A 20,785-nucleotide genomic window follows, 5' to 3' on the forward strand; every position below is an offset into this window, starting at 1 on the left:
GCGGGACGGTACGATACGAACTTTGATTTTCGAGTTTCGTAGTAGCCCTGCAGGCGCTACGGCTCGCCTGCCTGCGCGATTAAGTAATATTTTTCTAAGGATTTCGTATTCTATACGGAATCTTCCAAGTTTAGGTATATTTTATACCTTAGGCTGCTATTTACTCATAAACTACTAACTAATAATTCTCAAGCAAACTTGGCCGCTATAGTTTTCCTTGAAAGTTTGATATACTTATTACCATCCTGATGAACTAAAATAATTTCCTTGCTCACCCGCGACCTTACGATAGCTAAGCTTATGCAAAATATGCGTGTTCATGCAGTTCCTCCACCTCCACACTGTAAGAACACACACAAATCACACAAACCCATCTATCACCACCACCACACTACACTGACGCGTTTCGAACTCAACCAGAGCTCATCTTCAGAGTGACACAACCGTACACCATGCTACCAGTTGTTAGACTAACGAACCACAACCACCGTTTTAACTTGTCACTGTAACTCCCCAAGTACCCACATACGTTTTATGAAACAAAACAAAACTACCCACAATGGATCTAATTTCAGCAATGGTAGTTAATAAAACATGCCTTGACAGTAAATAAATAAAAATCAAGGTAGTTTTGAAGGACGGTTAAAAAATTTATTAATATTTTGTGGGTAGTTTTGTTTTGTTTCATAAAACGTATGTGGGTACTTGGGGAGTTACAGTGACAAGTTAAAACGGTGGTTGTGGTTCGTTAGTCTAACAACTGGTAGCATGGTGTACGGTTGTGTCACTCTGAAGATGAGCTCTGGTTGAGTTCGAAACGCGTCAGTGTAGTGTGGTGGTGGTGATAGATGGGTTTGTGTGATTTGTGTGTGTTCTTACAGTGTGGAGGTGGAGGAACTGCATGAACACGCATATTTTGCATAAGCTTAGCTATCGTAAGGTCGCGGGTGAGCAAGGAAATTATTTTAGTTCATTGATATGGACCTCCGCAAAGTAACGCCTGATTCAATAAATTACCATCCTGATTTTTTTTTAATTTTTCCACCCACCATTTTAGATTTTAGAGGGGGGGGGACGCTCGATTTTAATGAAAATTTACACTTTAAAGTTGAATATTTCGCATACACATTACTGAATCGAAAAATCGTCTTAGCAAACCCCTAATTGTTTTAACCTATCCAACGATACCCCACACTATAGGGTTGCATGAGAAAAAAAAAGTCACCCCCGCTTTACGTCTACCCTAAAAAAAATTTTTTTTAATCCTTTCATTGTTCCATTTTGGCATAGTTTATCTATATATCCGTGCATAATTACAGCTTTCTAGCATTGATAGTCCCTGAGCAAAGCCGCGGACAGACAGACAGACAGACAGACAGACAGACAGACAGACATGGCGAAACTATAAGGGTTCCGTTTTTGCCATTTTGGCTCCGGAACCCTAAAAAGGGAGGACAAAAGTTTCCAAAAAACAAAACTGTCTCAAAACACGCATAATTGCCATAATTAATTATTAAATATTAAATTATTATTAATAATTAATTTCAGGTATTCACAAAATTATTCTATTCTAATTACAAATAAACCCGCGTAGCTCACCCAAAAACTATAAGATTTGACATTTCGGAGACCTCACGCTACACTAGCGCCCCTAGTGGCGAACTCATACGCGATAGCCCTCATTCCAGCATTTCCAGCGAAAGCTCAACCGATTTTTTCTTTTCGTTTTATCGATTGCTAAGTATCGAGCACTTGTAAATCAGGCTCACGAAGTCTACTCGAACTGGCCACTGAACTGTCAATCCAATCCCCTCTCTAAAACCCGTCAGTCAACGATTAGCCAATTGGAAAACACCCAGACATCCTATTGAAAAAATGACGTCGCGAGTCGTCACCATCTTTTGACTATAATTGAATTTTCCTTTTTGTTTTGCACAAGACGGTGACGACTGATCACTCGCATAAATAGCATTCAATTCCCAATTGTTTTGTTGTTGTTTTACCTTCAGCAATAAAGTATCAACGTAAGTCTTCACTTTCACTTAATATTACCCACCACCGTGACAGCTGAGCACAGAATTTTAGAACAATATTTGTAAATAAAAACAAAACATTGATAATCTTGCAAAAGCTGTTCATGTAATCAACTCGCTCGACGATTGGGGATCCTTCTAATCGCGAATAACGTTGTTGCATTGTTTTTTAAGCGTTTTGATTGAGAATCTAACTATCCCTACATTGCAATTGTACGCCTTTCTCTTGAAAATATTTTAGCGTGTCCTTTTATGCAGAAATGGGTGACGAAATGGACCCGTGCGAATGTATCTGGAACCACGAGCTGGCGATGCGGCGGCTGATCTCTCTGGTGAGTATTATCTAGTGGCCTTGTGCCTGTAATGGTGAAACGATACGCCACTACAATTACAGATAAGTGCCACTTTACGGCCTACATAATCAACAGACTCGTGTAAACAAAAATTTTGCAAAATCTTCCACTTGTTAAATTCAACTATTATTAATTAAAGGTAGTGTCAATGTATATCATATTTTGTTACTTCTTAACTCCTACATATACTTCAGTTTTATTTTAGTCATAGAAACGAGGGAAAAAAAATATTATTCTTTAACACTGAATTTTATTATTGGTACACTATGAAACTAGCATTGCCAGGAGTATGGCTTTAGCTAGACCAGGGATGGGGAAACTTTTTCCTTTGTGTGCCAATATATACTAATGAAATATATGGCGGGCCAAGTTTTTGCTGTTATTTACTGAAACAAAAATATTGATATGTATTTCCTGAAACACTAATTTTGCCATGGTCAGTGAGAATGAAATTTTGTAACAATACTAAATCTTCTTTGAGTTTTGTTTCATGGTTGCGGGCCGGAGATGGCCCGCAGGCCACAGTTTCCCCATCCCTGAGTTACTCTTTAATTGCAACCTTTTATTTTTATGATAGTCTTATTTTACTATTTAGGGTCTGTCTGCATGTTAGTTTTAAGACTTGGCAAACCCTACATGAGACCATAGCAATAAATCACTATTTAGTATGGTCAGTTCCCTACATGTTTCAAATGAAACTTACACAATTCTCATTTTAAAAATAAAACAAATTTTGTTTGATACAAAGCTTATTATGGAAATTTGAATATTTCGAAATGTGTCAGTTTCTTCCTAAATGTGTATCCACTTTTTCATACTAGTTGTATAGAAAAGTGGATACTTATGTTAGGGCACTGAATGTACATCATATTTTAATACTTACTAATTTAATAACTTGATCTTATTTATTTGTATAACTGTTTTTCTGTAAAAATAGAGGTCAAGACTGTTTTTCATAGGTATATCTGGTTTCTATTGTTCAATAAACTGAAGTACCTATAAACAGTTCTACTCTTTAACCAGTAACATAGTGTTTCCCTGAAAGCCACTGTTGTTGTCAATTAATGTGTAGACATTACTTTAAATTTTATATTTTATCTATTACTAGCTTTTGCCTGCGGGTCCGCCCGCGTGGTATTCGGTTATCGCGCGCTGTTCCCTCGGGAACTGTGCATTTTTCCGGGATAAAAAGTAGCCTATGTCACTCTCGGGCCCATAAACTATCTCTATGCCAAAATTCACGTCGATCCGTCGCTCCATTACGGCGTGAAAGACGGACAAACACACAAACATACAAACACACTTTCGCATTTATAATATTAGTATGGATTGTACTTATAATACCTAAAAAGTGGAACTAAACACAATCATTGAGTTCAGACTGATAACCACAAACTGACTGACTACAGTTGTATTGAATATTAATAATAATAATAATAATATATTAATGAAACACAAACTATGACCTCAAAAGGCTTAGATGTAATACAATCATTGTACTATTGACTAATAACCTAACCAACAGAAAGTTGGAAAACCCCCGACTTTGTCACTTCAATATCTCAAAAATGGCTAAACCGATTTTGATGAAACATGTCCAAGGACCATCGCTAGAAAACCTTGTTTCAAATTATAAAAAAAACCGCATTCAAATTGGTCCACCCATTTAAGAGCTACAGAGCTACAGACAGACACATATAGCAGTCAAACTTATAACACCCCTCTTTTTGCGTAGGGGGTTAAAAAAAAGCAATCCAAGGTTTTTGACCGTGTATTATTTAAGTATTTAAATATTTCCCATGCACATAGTTACATAATCTAACTACCATCATAATTATAATGAATTGAAACTGGTTTGTGTTTAACCTGTCTTACACATAAATAAGAATAATATGACTGACTGACAGACAGCATCGCAGAGGTGCTCCTAAAAAAAGTTTTTTAGAACTTCCATACAACACAGTGCTAGCTAATTTTTATTCTTCCACAATAGTGAAGCGGGAAGTCATATAGGTACAACTATCGGAAAATCCCTTAGAATGGAAGCACAATGTTAAGAAACATTATTTACTAGCTACATTATGCCAGTGTAAGAGTTCACAATTGGTCACAGCCATACTCTAACAAAGGTTAAAATTAAACAAGCCTTATCACCAGCTAAACCAATAGCTTCTGGCTTGCAATTATGAGTGTGGTGGATGAAATGTTTGTTATATAAGTTGAGTTGTTTCCTTCCTAAAGCAGTTATTGCAAATTGAATCATGCTGAAGTTATAATATGTATGTTATAGTTTTACTATGCTTAAAATAAGTAGTCTGAACATTAATAGTTATTTGTGTCACAAGGGAGCAAAATGGTGTATTTACAGCGAGGGTGTACATTGAATCCAGAATTCTGCAATAAAATCCTGAGCATAGCGAGGGATTCTAAAGTAGAATCCTGAGCGTAATGAGGGGTTCAAGTGTTAACGCCCAAGGTGAAAATAATTTTGCTCCCAAGTGGCTCATACAACTTTTCACTCCGAGCATTAAGAAACTTGAAAAAAAAAACTAAATATTATTAAAAAACAACCAGCATAGAAAATGGCGTGATTTTACAATTATCAACTTCAAAAAATGGCATTTGCAATAAAACACTTAGAAAAGCCTTGAACAGAAAATTTGCACTTTGCTCCCTCTCGTCAGGAAGAAGAGGGGTGAAAAGTTTATTTGCTAAACACAAAGACATTGAGCTGGTCACGATTTTGAATGGGTCCTGACTGTTTCCACATTACTACACTTGTTTTTTTCTTTTAAGTTTTTATTTAGGCGCTGTTTCACCATCCATTGATTAGTGTTAACTGACGGTTAAATCTGATGCCGTCTACGTCTATTCGAACAAAACAAATAGAGACGGCATCACATTTAACCGTCAGTTAACATTAATCAATGGATGGTGAAACAGCCCCTTAATGTTTTTAAAGACTGTCGGTTTTTTTTTACTTTCCTAATTTTTTTTTTACTTATCCTATATATTATACTAACTACTGCGAATTTTTGTCGCAACTTACGTATCAAATGATTAGTGTTGCGTTAATTAGTGTCAATTACTATGAGAGACCAGATAGTGGCGTGACACTGTCATGCCAGGTTGTCTAAATTTTCAGCACACTCTAACAACTTTCATTTTGCCCCTTGCTACTTTAAGGTAGTCTTTTTTGGCTCCGAGTGGTCTATCGAAAATTTTCAGGCCACGCCATTGATGAGAGAGAGGCTCTGAAAATGGCCCGTAGTAATTGAGACATACACTTGAACATGTTAGAGATTTTTGTTGTTTTCTTACACAAAAAAAATGCTTTTCTGCTGGACTCGGACAGTCAGAGACAGACAGTTTCAGAGTCTGTCAGAAAAGCCTTTTTTTTTATAAAATAAGGGGCAAATGAGTAGGCGGGTCACATAACATAACATAAGCTGAGGATTATTACGGATGCATTGCCGGCCCTTAAAAGCCCTTCAGACAAGCGAGAACACTACACGTGCAAGCCAGGGACGGCAAGTATGAGTATGACAGGGATGGTGAACTAGCTGTGGCACGCAACAAAAAAATGCGGGCACATCAATAATAAATAATCGAATGTGTGTAGGTACTCCATTGTTAGCTTTATTTACGTCCAATCAATCATTGAGTCCGGAATCTGACCACATGTCATAGCCAGATTATTATTGTTTTCATAAAATGTGACATCTACCAATAAAATTTCACCATCTCTGCCCTGTGATTAATCAACCTGTTCTCGCGCTTCTGAGGCCAGCTACGCTAGCTGACGCGGTTTTCACGGAGCGGTGGACGCCTATTGGAAAGTTGTATGAGCAGCGCTAACGGCATGCAACGGATTTTACAATTACCTCGCCAGTTAGCGTAGGCCCTCAGTTAAGGTACAGAGTCATCTTCGTTCGCAGTGGAAAGGCCGACATTGTATTTTAAGGTAACGTCATTTTCTTTTTTTTCCAGCTGCGGCACGGGCAATCGTACTGCACGGACACGGAATGCGTGGACGAGCTGCCGGGGCTGCCGCGGGCCGAGTCCGCCGGGAACAGCTTCCTGGTGATGTTCCTGATGATGGCCCTCGCCGTGGCCATGTACATGATGCGTCCGCGCCGCCAACAGATACAAGATGCAGCTAAACCGGAGCGCAACTCGCAGGTTTAATTTCTTTGCTAGAATTGGCTAAGTTGAGTTTTTTGAAGACGTGCATACCTACCTATTATGGAATTTGCTGAATTCCTTGCCTTCCGCAAGCCGATACGTGTGAACTTATACTCATGTACTTACCACTCAATTTCACAAATTCAAGAATGAAAATTCACTTTCATCCTAAATATGGTGAACTTTTTAAACATCGACCATGTCTGCGAAAACTAAGAAGTTTTCCTGGGATACAAATTATTCTGCCTGTGTTATTCCAGGTTAAAATAAACTGTCCGTGTGCGAAATTTTATGCAAATCCGTTCAATAGTTTTCTTTTTCTGAAAGAGTAACAAACTTTCGTTCGTCCATCCATCCTCATAAACTGTGGTTATAATATCGGTAAGATATGGCCATGCATTTAGGTAAGTGATGTGACGTCAATAATGATTACAGTGAATTCGAAACCGAACCCTCAGTCATACTACTGTTGTTATCAGGTACTATCACACATAATGTTCCGTTTTTGTTGTTGTCACATCATATAGCTGTAGGGATAGAGGTTCAGGCTCGAAATGACTAACTTACATCACATGACTCAATACTAACAGGAATGTATTTTATCCTTAAATGTGGTTCATTCTACGCGCTTTGCTGCTGCGCTGGTATATTTTTTTTATACACATGCAAAAGTTCAGTCTTATCAACGAAATTGTTGTAATTGTTGAGTATCGCAGTTCTACACGTGTATACTGAGGAGGACAAAGGTATGCGTGCGTACCTCTTCCAATGATAGTAACTATTACGATCGGTGAAAATATTAGTTTTTTTTTCGACCACGTGTTTTTTGCTTTAATTTTTAACGATGAAAATACTTTTTTTACTAATAGGAAAACTGTCGATGGAAACGCGAATGACTGAATTATTTGTATTGCATGTATTTAAATTTAATTATCATACATAACAGGTACGCAGTTACATCTAATTTATACCAACGTAATAATGCTAATATTGATTGTTTTAACTTAACCCCGACGTCCAGATTTTAATTATTTTGATCAAGCTGATGAGTCAATGTATAAGTATAAAAATTGTTGTTCACGCGCTCAACCATTTATTAAAGTACTAGCCGTAACTCGTGACTCCGTCCGCGTAGAATTCGATTTTCGCTATCCCGCGGGAACTGCACTTTTCCGGGATAAAAACTATCCAAGCCCTTCCCCGGTACGCAAACTATCTGTACCTATACCGAATTTCATATAAATCGATTCAGCGGTTTAGACGAGATGAAGTAACAAACATACAAACAGACTTACAAACTTTCACATTTATAATATTAGTGGGAAGTGGGTAGCTAATGCTTATGCTTGAGTTTTCGTTCGCGAAAAATTAGTCTCTTCTCTTCTTCCACTTCCTCTCCTATACGAGGTTGGACAACATCATGGCGATTCTGATTTTGGGGGCCGCTGCTCTAAACACGGAAGAGGTACTGATACTGGAAAATTAGTAATTCGCTAAAAAAAATAGGTATCGTCACTGTGTCAAGTCAGGGCACTTCATCATAATCCATCTAGCCATCCTAAATCATAAACTTTCGTGTTTATAATGTTGCCTTAAATTAGATAGGATTTCACTGTTCATTTCGTGCGCTGCCAGGTACCAAGCAGCGAACGTCTGGGCTGCGCAATTAATACAGAAAACGTTCAATTCAGTTCAGAGAAATCATTGATTTTAGCATAAGAACACGTATTATCAGATCGTACATTGTCGTTCATTCGGGTCCACTTACAGTACAGTCAAGAGCAAAGATATCGACACGGCCAAAGTTGCAAAAATATGTATACACGGCCTTAATGTTAAGTGCATAAAGTCGTGTCGTGTATACATATTTTTGTAACTTTGGCCGTGTCGATATCTTTGCCCTTGACTGTACAATCAGAATGTTAATTCGCTCGGGACTGGTCGGTTTTCTTCGGTTTCCTGAAGATTCAAATAAGAAAGAAAAAGAAAATCAATCTCTTGTTTCGACTTCCGAACGACATCATTAGCAAACTAGTTTAAGTGTACGGGTCGCACTGCCACACGCAAACGCACTTAAATCAATCAATTCTTTATACGTTAAAGGCACAAACAGCATTCCCTTTGAAAAAAAAATCCAGTGATAAGGCTATTTACGCTCTTGCCGCGACAATTGTTATATAGCTGTCCACAGCATTCATGGCTACTTATACTTATTTACATAGAATAGAGAACTACAGCAGCTGTGCTGTATACGTAATAAATATGTTACGTGAAACCAGTACTGCCAATGCCAAGGAATACCTAATATATTTACTCGCACGCAATCATTATAATTACTTCCTTCTGACGACACCTTTCCTTAGGTCATTAGGACATTGAATTTAGACAAAAACAGCTGCGTATCTGCGTAACAGAAGTGGAGGGTATTTTGCACACATTTTCGGTTTATTTCTAGACACAAATGTGTGGGCGCAAAATACCCTCCACTTCTCTAATCTCGGTCGTTAAGCTGGGCCACTGCCAAAAGGCTGTGGATATGAATGTACATATGATGACGTATTTTGAATTTGAGCATTAATATATGAGCAATAATAACCAGACGCGTAAACTAAATTTGGCCCACTCTCCATACAAAATTACCTATTATTGCATACATTTGAGGGCCAGATTTTTTGCCGCTCAGTATATTTCAGGTTTATTCTGTACTAACTAGCCTTTACCACTGGGCTTCGCACACGTAACCAAAGGCCTTATTGTGCAACTCATTTTACCACTTCTTTCTGTCACACGGTATAGGATGAGTGTTAAAAGAGACGGTGAATACAAACAAGCCCGAGCGCCAAAGCGTTGGGCAATACGGGCACAAGTCTGAATTTATTTTATCCAAATCCTTCTAGCCATTTAAGCCTGAAAGAGTAAGAAACGCACGCACACACCCTCATTTATAATATTAAGTAGGAATAGCAGGATATAAGTCACCTTAAGGGTGAAGCCAGACGAGCGTAATTTTTTGTCGTGACCCGTGTATTTTCGGTCGCGTAATTTCTGCTACATTCGGTTTTATACAAAAGCCTAGTTTGTGCCACAAGGCGACTCAAAATGAATCAATTCATTTTCAGTCGCCGTGTGGTGTGGCACAAACTAGACTTTTGAATAAAACCGAATGCGACCGAAAATACGCGGCTCACGACTCAAAAAATTACGCTCGTCTGGCTTCACCCTAAATTTTGTTTCTTTTGTTCTAGGATCACGATGGAGCTCCTCCAACTCCGCCTAGAATTTAGTTCTGGATTCTGCCTTCAGACACAAAGCTACAAAGCTGCAAATCTTTTTCCTAAAGGGTCGAGGCAACAGAAATAAATAACACAAAGCAAACCCCTGTGTATATGTATCAAAGTTTTTTAACTTTTAACTTGATTTACAAAAGATGGCGCCACTCGACCAATAAATGGATCGATAAAACGCCAATTAATATCTGTTTAGGAAGTTAATTTTCAATGCAATGGTAAGGCTTTGAGTTTTACAAAAAAAACTTACAACTGTTTCATTCCATGATAGGTATTTATGTTAGAATTTCATGCTTTTACGCAAATATTTTCTATTGTGATCTTCCATTATTTTCGAATGCAAAATGCAGTTTGCGGCAGTGGCTGCGCAATAGTTTTGCATGCAATACTTACACTCGTTGTTAAATTATTTGCATAGCAGTGTAGACACGAAATTATAAATACTGAAACGTCCAGGTGTTAAATGTTCAGAACACCACTCAAAAAGGTTCTCAATGTTGCAAGAAAATTTAGAATATTTACGAGCCGCCACCAAGAGTAGATCTTAATTTTTGACATACTGGATTGATTGGTAACTGTCTACTATAGACTACGCTGCATTAGTAAATGTTAGAACTTGCCAGAAAGTTTCGCGGAGGCTTTCTCAACGACACTTCGATGTTCGTATTGGTTTCAATCTCAAACTTTTTAGGTCATAAATTGTTCGTCTCGTCACAAAGATGAAGTGCAATTGTCTATAAAATAACAGACGTTGTAAATTTTATTCAGGTCTGACTTGTAAGTAGATGTGTAAGGCATAAAATGATCTATGTATGTTTAAAAATATTTAAGTGATTGTATCTGTATTCAGATAATATTTAATCAAATTTAATTCGAAAGAAAAGCACTATGTTATTTTAATTATGCATAATTAATTAATATTTTATTAGTATTAGTTTCATTGTTTTGTGGGGCGGGGTTTATTCACTAATTTTAATAATGTCAAGACACCAATGGAGATTTTTATTGATATTATGAAAAAAACAAATAAAAACGACTGTGACAATGAAACTGTTTCATTTGCCATTTACATACATTTTATGAACATACGCTGTCGGTTCCTTGTTTGTTTCCTTATATTATAATTATGATGACGCCAAATAGTTGATTTAACGCACGTTCGACTGCATGAAATATTTTTTATTACCCAAAGTGCGTCATCGGAACGTGAACATTTCTGTTAAGTCCACTTTCTACGGACAGTGTAGACACTAAATGAAACTAAAAATAAATCTATAAAAAAATTACTCTTTATTTACACGTACAACTAATCAAGTTGAACATCAAAACCGAATAAAACTTCATTTTAAATGCATTTAAAGTTGTAGTTAAGTAATTCAAAAATTATAGTTGATAAACGGACTTATTTGGTGTCGTAAACGGTATAAAAATACTTCGAATTTTTAGAATTAACTCGTCATATTGTTTTTTTAGAAAGCTAAATCAGGATATGAAAATCCTAAGGGTCTACGAAACTTGGGCGACATCACCGGTTTGCGGAGTCCTGCTTATCTAAATCACGCAAATCCCTCCTAATCATTTCTTATCGTGATTTACTTATACCAACTCGTATGAGGTACAATAAATTTTATGCTCCTAACGTTATACACGTAAATTTATATCGTTTCCTTCCTTTATAAGCTTTTATTTAGTCATCCATCCATTTGTCCCAGAGTCTATCGATGTGTCAATTCAAGTGGTCGGATTTACTTGAAATTTGGTATTTACATTAAAATTAAGTTACAATGAAAAGTAATATCAACAAAGTTACAGTTTTTTAAACAGGAGCTTTTTATTATGTACTGCATTTTTCAGGCTTCAATAGTAATCTGCCCGTCTAGAAAAGAGCGGCACCATTTATTTGTTTCGATGCATATAAAACGCTTTTGAGCTATATCTTTTATAGCGAACACGCATTATAATTTATGATAATTACAAATTTTTAGGGAGTTAGGCGACTTTGCTGTGTTGATGTTAGGGTGTCCATAAAGCTGTCTAGGAAACGACGGTATTTTGTTTTCATGGACGTTTCAGTGACGTAATTAAAGTTTTATAGCCACGGCACGGCTAACTGGCGGTAACGTTAATAGAGCACTAACTAGACTCTAGTTACTAGACTTACTAGAGCTTACTTAGTCTTGTCATTAAGTCGGTAGCAAACATAGGAAATAAGAAAATTACTATCAATCGAGCCGATGAATTACACCCTGAAAAAAAATGTTGAAACGTGAACAGCGCTATACCTACCTGTGGGCTTCATTTATAGGATATATCTATATTTTTTTAGTCTGGTCTAAGCTTCTAAGTTTCCCATTCGGATAAAACTAAATTTAGGGACCCCGATTACGCCAAGCTTTGCATTGCACCATTACTGTTTGAGTAAAGGTCTCACGAGCTGACGACACTTGTCTTGGCTCTTATCTTCACGACTTCAATGAGAAATAGCCTTTGCCGTTATCTTAACTCTTGATGCGGTACCTATAAAGCCTGACTAGAAATATACAAGGGCAATTGTTTTGCACTGCCTCTAGTTTTAGATTAGTCGATTCAAACTAACATACCCACTTTTTAACTTACTTAAGTTGTAAAAGAGATTTTAATCTAAAATTTCATCTGGTATCACCAAAATTGTTAATTAGAAAAATAAATCAATTTAGAGCTACGAATTCGAAATCGATGTCCACGATTTCCAGCCTTCAAATTATTGTAAGCAATAATTACTATTTGGGTTGCAAAAGACAAAATTTAAAGGGGAGCCTAAAAGGAGATTTGGGGATTTTCTCAAGTCACGGATTGACTATATAAATAATCATTCGTTTTACCACAGTAAAAGAGGAGAAGTAAGTTCACTACAAACAAAAATACATCGCGCGGCTTTACTGTGTGCGCGCCGGTTGGCGCCGGTACGCACGCACTCGCCGCACGCACACACTGATAATTTAAGGAGGATTAAGTTTTCTGTACTCAAGGCTGGGCTGCCGTCGGTGCCGTACGTTTTGACTTTAGCGCGTTCGTCTCGCGCTTGATCATCTTTTACGTTCGCGTACTCATACTTACGTATTTTTTTGTATTAGGTATAGTTGTAAATTAGTGTAGTGTAATACTTTCGTGCAGGGACACATGAAAAAAAAATATATACCTACCTACTACCTATAAACAATATAGTTATGTGTAGGTAAACATGAGTAGTATTATAGTCGCCATCACCACTCCGGCAAATATTTTTAATTTTAGTATAATAATAATAATATAGCGGCATAGAATCTTGTTTGTCTAGACACAGACATAAGACAATTTTAAGTTAACTTCCTTACTAAAATTATTTGCCGGTAGATAATTAATCTAAAATAGACATCGACAACCCTAAGCGTCCGCGCCGGAGTAGGCAGTTAAGCCTCCTAAAGGATCGGAGTTTAAATACTTCTCCTCTTTTACTATGGTTTTACTGAATATGTAACTTTAAGCGCGGTAAATTAACATATGGGATACCTTGCACCGTGTTGAGTGTCACTACCAAATCGAAGTCTTCTATGTGAAGGGGAGTCCATCATGTATTCATCATCATCAATCACGCATGCCTGAGTCGAGTACGAATGCAGACTGCGTTTCAGACGCTCCTCCCACCGATAAACGTGAGTACACAACATAACCTTTCTTTATTCCATCTAATCTTCGAAATCTAGGCCCCCAGCCAGACCTTCGAGCAAATCCCCATTTAGCCTTATGGGCTCCCCTGCTATAGTCTTGTCTACAACCTAAGTAAGGTCGGACTGACTATATTTTTCTTACCAGTATATGCTATAACCTACTATGTACTTTATGAACACTCGCCGCCAGTGAGGCGGTCGCCTCCAATCACGAGTCTTGTATCCTGTCAACTTCGCTTTTAACTTTTTTCAACAGACTACATATTTTCTTGTACTTGCCGGTCGAGTTGGGTAGGTTCTCGAAGTTTATGACGTCACAAATGTCCTTCGCGAACTTATCGTCACTCGGTAACTTGACGTAAGGGCTAGCTATATTCATGACAGGCGTTCCGTACAAAGTTGTCTTGACTATCCTCTTGGCTTCTGTGGTAGGCGTTCTGTTACCATTTGCTTGTGAATTTCTTCTACTTGAACTTTCTACGTCTTTGTTAGACTCATTTGTATCATCTTTTTCAATTGGCGTAGGGTCATCAGACTCGACATCTTTAGTGTTTGCATCATCAGACATAACCACATCATCATCGGTTTTAACTGCTTCGTCTTCTTTAGCTTCAGAGTCAGTTACGACTTCAATGTCGGATTCCATTTTAGTATCTCGACTTACAGCATCGCTTTGAGCATCGTCACTTATCTCTATTTCCTTCTCACTGATATTCCCTGCTATGGATACGTTCGGTGAGTTGGGTAACGTTACATCGCTCTCTAGAGCATTGAGCAAAAGCCGCTTTTTCTCCTCTAAGTCGTCTAAAGACGGACTACCTCGTACGCTACGTTCGAGTGTTAGTTCAGACTTATTCTGTAATCAAAATGCAATTAACAAAATGATGGAACATGGTATTAATTTGACTAAGTGAAATGAAACTGTCATTTTGTATTTACAAGCTTTACTTGTGTATAAGCAAACATAAAATTATATTTCGATGAAACAGTGACCGCTTGTAAAAGTTAGATTGAACGTTTCACAAGTTTTTCGTCGGAAATATTTTTCCTAAATGATTGATTTACCAAATCGTCCCTACTTAAAAAAAACTCGTATCTCAAAATGGATAACTTTTCTGAGTGCACTTTATATGACCATTGGGTCAAGGTTCAATTTTGTTGACATATTGATTTGAGATTTTTTCAAAGTAGTGACGTAGTGACGAAATGTTTCATATTGTGGACATATGATTGTTTTTAAACTACAAGTATTCAGAATATTTATAAAACTAACCTAACCTAACTTATAGGGTTGTACAGTCTAGTCCTGAAATATATTCTGAATAGTTAAGTTTCAGAAAAAAAACGTCCATTGAAACAGTTGGGAAATAAATCATTTAGGGAAAATATTATCGGCAAAAAGCCAGGATCCCGGTAAAAACAATTTAGAAAGAAAAGAAAAAAATATTTACTTACAATTTCATCATCTTCAATAGTGATATGTGAAGTATCCTCAGGCAGTGGTATATCTTTCAGTTCAGTCACTTTTACTATTTTTAAATCATCTTCAGCATTGTCAGATTCGTCTTTCTTAACTGTATCAGGGTTGTCAGATTGAGGTATTCCTGGGGATTTCATATGTGAAGGAGTTGATTTAGGAGGGGGTGGTGGATTTGGGGGTGGCGGTGATTTTGGAGGGGGTGGGGGTGTTTCAGGAGGAGGCGGCGGTGGTGGGGGCACGTCGTCTGGCAGTGGCGGTACTGATGGGAACTCTACTATTTCTGTAAATTAATAAACAAAGTTCGGGTTACTATTAATATAAAATAACAGTAATTAAATAGGTGACCGATTTTCGGTCGATTTAAGAAAAAAAGCCTGGCTTTTAAACACTCAATCATCGCCTGCAAGGCAGCGGAAGACGATAAAAACTTAATATGAAATACGATCAGATATTATGCAACTAGACTCTAAAATATGATTCCTATTTTAATATAGTTGAGAGTCTAAACTGTACCATCGCCACTGTCTAACTCCATCTCAGCCTGCCCATCCTGATTAGTCACTTTCCCGGCTGAAGGGAAGAAAGTGAGCTTCTTTCGCTTGTACGCCTTCATTGCGTTAGGCACCAGCATCTGCAGCATGGCTATCTTGCTGTCCTGCTCTGACAATGGAGGCAGGCCTAGTATGTGAGCTTCCTGAAATTAAAAAAAGGCATAATCTAAGGGTTTCATTCATAAGGAAAAAAAGCCAGGTTATCCTGCACATGCATAAAATCAGTTGTCAATTAAAGCCATAATTGAGTCGTCCTTTTTAACCTACAGAAGTTTGTATCCTATATCATATTTTTTATAACTCCATCTCATACTTCGTTTTTTTAGCATTAGGAAAAGGGTAAAAAATCTTGAGTCTTTTTATTGAAAAACGTTTTTAAAAAAACAGTAACTATTACTTATGATTTCAAAAGCATGTAAATGATCATGTAAATGGTACTTGCTAATTGTTACATATTTTCTGACTTATTTTTAAAAATGTTTTTAGATCGCTTGACTTCTTTCTAATGCAAAAAAAAACGAATTTATAGTAACTCAAAATTGCATGTAATTTTTCTATTGTGGTCACAAATTTATCGTGACACGACACGAGTCACAATTTTTTTATATGGGTGAAGACTAAAAAGTTGCATACCGTTAAAGCTGCGTTAGCAGGTAGTTATAATTTCCATTAACTTATTTTAACACGAAAATTATCCATAGAAATGTATGATTAAACGGTGTGCAACTTTTTGGTCTTCACCCATATGAGACTTTTTAGGTAAAGTCAACCTGAATCATTGTTCGAAACAATACCTCTCTGTATCGCGAGCTAGCGGGCACATTGAACCCAGGGAAGTCGAGTATCTTCTTAATATCAAACTTGTCCTTGGAGCCAGGCTCGCTCACCTCCCCTTCCTCCTCTTCTGGGTCCCGTATTGCACTTCCCTAGGAATAAATAATAATTATGATACCAAAAATGTTGTCAACACTGAAATTCCATTTACCTCTTCACCGCTACAAAACAAACGAAGTGACGTGCTCTATACGCCACAAAAAACCAAGCGAAAAACTTGATTTATAATTGCATTGCAGAAGGATTAATTTCGAGTTGACTGTTGGTCATTAGATGACCGTGGCTTGTGAGACATTCCATTGGCTGTCACGACTGGATAACTCTGGCGGTGAAGAGGTTAATCCAGGGGCTCCCAGACGACGGGGAGCCGTGAGTACCCAAGGGCGCCGCGTGGGACTTCGGCCAGGGGGATCATAACCCCAATGGCCCACCCTAGGTTTAGGACAACAGATAGATATTTTTGTGAACGCATTGATTAGACAGGCGAAATATCGCTAGATGGCGTTAGTATCGTAAGGTTTTTTTTTGACGTTACGGTCTTGATTGCAATTGGCTCATATAGTTATATTATCCAACCAATTGCAACCAAGACCGTAACGTCAAAAAAACTTAACGTAACTAATACTAACGCCATCTAGCGATATTATATTATTTATTTATTTTATTAGCGATATTTTAGCGATAACTTTGTATATATAGTGCCATTCTATTTACGCTAATAGTACAGTAACAGAAAAGCGAGAGAGACGGCACTATACGAATTTTGAATGTCGTAGCAGGGCTACTAGTAGGGCCAGGTTAGGGACACACTTAGCAACTAATGAGAAAACGGTAATGGTCATGCATGTTATTATAACTGCAGATGTAAATATAACAATAACACTTAAATATCTAATAGAAATAAAACTATCTAACCCAGAAATAAGACTAAGATGACACACATTAAGATTTGGACTTATCCAAATTAATTTTAAAAAATCTGTGAAACAATATCAGTCAATCTATTAATCAATAAGACTAAAAATCCAATTACACTGCTATCAAACATGGTGATCCCGGAGTGTGATATCCTAGCCTCCTCCAGCCAGCCAGGCGGATACCCCAACATCCGCATGCGGTAAATATACAGCGGTAATTCATTCCTCTTGAGCCCAAGCGCATGCCTGAGGTTGCCAGATATCCTGCCTGGGACCAGGTGGCCATATTTCTGGTCATCTTCCACATGATACCGTCTGAAAATAAAAATATTCATTTGTTTAAAATTAATTCTATGATAGAGTTGGTACATAGTAACACTTGTGCATTGTCACATGTCATAAAAATAGTTTCATCATCATCATCCCACTTTCGGAGTATAGGCCTCCACTCAGAATGAGAGCGCTGGGGCCGTAGTTCCCAGCAGTCCCAATGCATATTGCGGAAAAAAATAGTTTCACCATTACAAAATTTTAATTTCGCCTTGATTCAGGAATTTATTTATACATCTATCTACAATTAATACATTCAAAAAAGCAATTCTTGTATATCGAAAATACAAACTGAAATATAGATGCACAGAAAAACCAGAAAAAGAGACCAGCAATGGGAACCGAACCCAGGTCCTCAGCATTCCGTGCTGCGTGCATACCCCTACACTACCACTGGACAGGAGTACAGACACGAATTTTTCCTATGCACCACATATCTCGGCTTTTTTGTTCCTTATTTAGTCACTTAAGCAGCGACACTACCACTACTACTACTAGCGATACTACGGGATGACTGTAAAAGTAACAAAATTTGGAGTTGAAATAAAAAATACAAAAAGACTCCAAAAACGAATCTTAATTCTTGTATATTTATTTACTAGCTTTTACCCGCAGCTTCGCTCGCGTGAACCAAAAACAGCTTCAAAGAAGCAAGCAAGCAAACATCTAAGCAAGCTTGCAAGTGAGCATGCTTCGCTCAAGTGAACCATAAACATTTCAAAGAAGGAAGCATGCAAGCAAGCATGCAAGTGAACATGTAGGCAAGCATGCAAGCACGCATGCAATCCAGCGTCAAAGCAAGCTCGCAAGCACGCCTGCAAGCAAGCGTCTAAGCAAGCTCGCAAGCAAGCATGCAAACAAGCATATAGACAAGCATGCATGCAAGCCAGAATGCAAGCAAGCATGCAAGCAAGCATGCAAGCAAGCACGCAAGCAATCATGCAAGCAAGCACGCAAGCAAGCAAGCAAGCAAGCATGCAAGCCAGAAAGCATACCCCCAAAGGTGCAAGCAATAATGCAAGTTATTTAGTTTAAATATTGATCACTTCGCTTGTGTAAATCATTAGATACAGCGGTTTAATTGATTTCTGGCATTTTACAAAATACCCGTGGGAATTCCTGAAAATTATCATGGTTTTCATTGACGTTGCATTAAAAACATGAATACTGAATACCAAACAAATATTCGGCGCATCTTTCATAACAATGCTAGATGGCATGGCATTATAATTAAGGGGCTGTTTCACCATCCATTGATTAGTGTTAACTGGCGGTTAGGTGTGATGCCGTCTCTTATTTGTTTTGTTTAAATGGACGGAGACGGCATCACATTTAACCGTTAACGCTAATCAATGGATGGTGAAACAGCCCCTAAATGTCTTAAAAAAACAGAATCATTTATTTTTATAACAAATTAGAATATACAGTCAAAACTGTTTAACATTGAAGGGACAGCAATATTTGGTCCTTATAACCAGTGTTACTTTGGTATATAAGATTGTTGAGATTTTTTTTTTTGTTGTTATATCTGATATGTCGTTATAACTGATGTTGCTATAAACAGTTTTGACTGTAATCTCCTATACATAAACAAAATAAAACACGTTTTTTTTTTCAAGTGTAAAATGTAAATAAATAAGAGGGTAGATCTGCAACTCACCCAACTTTCACCATCATTTTCCGTTTATCAGCAATCCTATTATGGTCTCGAGGCAGAGTGCAGTCTCTCAAAGAGTGAGCTCCATCACAGTTGAAACAGGTGGGACCTCGGCGGAACACGGTAGGAGAGGTGGTGGCCTCTTTCACAGGAGAATTACATATTAAGGTAGAAGTCTGAAACAATTAAAAAGTCTACTATAAAAAAATATAGCATATATCTATATAAGTATATGTTCTATTCAATCAGGATGTAGTCTGTGTGTTCATACCGAAATAAATAATAGATGAAAAAGTTAGTTATGCAGCACCCCATAAATTGACATGCAAATATTCAGTTACCTGTCTATATCTGGGTATGTCAGTAGCTTCTTGCGCTGATGGGTCAGTATCAATAAAGAAGATATTGTCTTGCTCCTCTGGCTCCTGTGGTTCTGGCTTTGGAGTCTGGGCCAGTTCAATATCAGCTTCTTGCAAGTCTTCTGGCCAAATATCCAGCTCCAAGTCAGTGTCATTCTCAGAACCCTCAAGAGCTTCTTCGTCATGAATTCGTATAAGTTTTAACATGAAAGCTTTTATTTTGTCTTTGTAAACTTTAGCCACTTTCTTGTCCTTAAAGCGCACTGTGAACAGAGGCGTCCTGTTTTCACATCCAACAACACCTAAGTCTGTATTTGAGGCAGGGGAATCTACTACAATGTCCTCGTCTAATATTGTCATTTTTGACCCAACGGTATTTTGTTTGTCGTTATTATCGACCTCAATTTTCACTGGTGGTTCGTCTTCGACGTTATTTTCAATTACGTTGGAACTACTTTTCCCTCCATTATTGGCTTTAACAGGTGAAGCTTCTATCACGATTGTATCATCGGAACAGTCAACATTGGTGCATTCTGAGGCAGTTTGTTCATCAATTGTTTGTTCGCGAGTGGCTTCAGAGTCAAGTTTCGGCTCCTGTCGATTAATTTTAGGTTGTTTACCTTCATCTTCACTACTAAGTTCGATATCATCATTGTCCAATTCATAAATGATATCGTTTACTCCGGCCTTCCTTTTGGACATTGTAGCGACTGCAATTCATTAAACTTTCCACAAAATATAAATTATTCAAGTTGGATTATGAAAATATTGGCAAAATCCTGAAGCGCGTAAAGAATTTGATTTGACCAATCCAATAGAATAGACAGACAGAGACAATACAATAGGCAGATGAAGCATGCAGTGCAGAGTCAGTCAAACAGCATGACAACTAATCAGAAATGTTGCCATATCCAAATAACTGTCAGTCTGTTCTCATAAAGGTGCGGCCTCATGCAACCGCTTGACGCTCATTTCCAGCGTCAAATATGGTCACGTGATATAATGGCAAAGCTGAAAATGTTGAGCTTTATTTCATCGCTGGAAAAAAAAACCTTCAATTTTGAAGAAAACAGTGCTATTTTGTTTTCATTCACTTCAACTTATTTTATTTGT

The 20,785-nt window shown here is 37.6% G+C and overlaps 2 protein-coding genes across 2 annotated transcripts; one reads left to right on the forward strand and one right to left on the reverse strand.

Moving 5' to 3' along the window:
* The first annotated feature begins 1,841 nt into the window (after positions 1-1,841).
* Positions 1,842-12,173, forward strand: LOC141427958 (small integral membrane protein 14). The gene is made up of 4 exons (XM_074087572.1): positions 1,842-2,024; positions 2,292-2,365; positions 6,377-6,568; positions 9,817-12,173. The coding sequence occupies exons 2-4, from the start codon at positions 2,294-2,296 to the stop codon at positions 9,853-9,855; spliced, it is 303 nt and encodes a 100-aa protein (XP_073943673.1). The 5' UTR covers positions 1,842-2,024; positions 2,292-2,293; the 3' UTR covers positions 9,856-12,173.
* LOC141427957 (uncharacterized) lies at positions 11,126-20,538 on the reverse strand. The gene is made up of 7 exons (XM_074087571.1): positions 19,655-20,538; positions 19,317-19,489; positions 17,443-17,641; positions 16,370-16,501; positions 15,538-15,718; positions 15,000-15,304; positions 11,126-14,400 (listed from the first exon to the last, which is right to left on the reverse strand). The coding sequence occupies exons 1-7, from the start codon at positions 20,372-20,374 to the stop codon at positions 13,753-13,755; spliced, it is 2,358 nt and encodes a 785-aa protein (XP_073943672.1). The 5' UTR covers positions 20,375-20,538; the 3' UTR covers positions 11,126-13,752.
* Positions 20,539-20,785: the final 247 nt, after the last annotated feature.

This window comes from Choristoneura fumiferana, chromosome 5 (genome assembly GCF_025370935.1).
Source record: "Choristoneura fumiferana chromosome 5, NRCan_CFum_1, whole genome shotgun sequence".
In the NCBI taxonomy this organism is placed as follows: domain Eukaryota; kingdom Metazoa; phylum Arthropoda; class Insecta; order Lepidoptera; family Tortricidae; genus Choristoneura; species Choristoneura fumiferana.

Coding starts and splice junctions, on each gene's coding strand:
- LOC141427958 (XM_074087572.1), top strand. CDS start 2,294: ATGGGTGACGAAATGGACCCGTGCGAATGTATCTGGAACCACGAGCTG. Junction 2,366..6,376: donor TGCGGCGGCTGATCTCTCTG/GTGAGTATTATC, acceptor TTTTTTTTCCAG/CTGCGGCACGGGCAATCGTA. Junction 6,569..9,816: donor AACCGGAGCGCAACTCGCAG/GTTTAATTTCTT, acceptor CTTTTGTTCTAG/GATCACGATGGAGCTCCTCC.
- LOC141427957 (XM_074087571.1), bottom strand. CDS start 20,374: ATGTCCAAAAGGAAGGCCGGAGTAAACGATATCATTTATGAATTGGAC. Junction 15,305..15,537: donor GGAGTTAGACAGTGGCGATG/GTACAGTTTAGA, acceptor ATTAATTTACAG/AAATAGTAGAGTTCCCATCA. Junction 14,401..14,999: donor CTATTGAAGATGATGAAATT/GTAAGTAAATAT, acceptor TTTTGATTACAG/AATAAGTCTGAACTAACACT.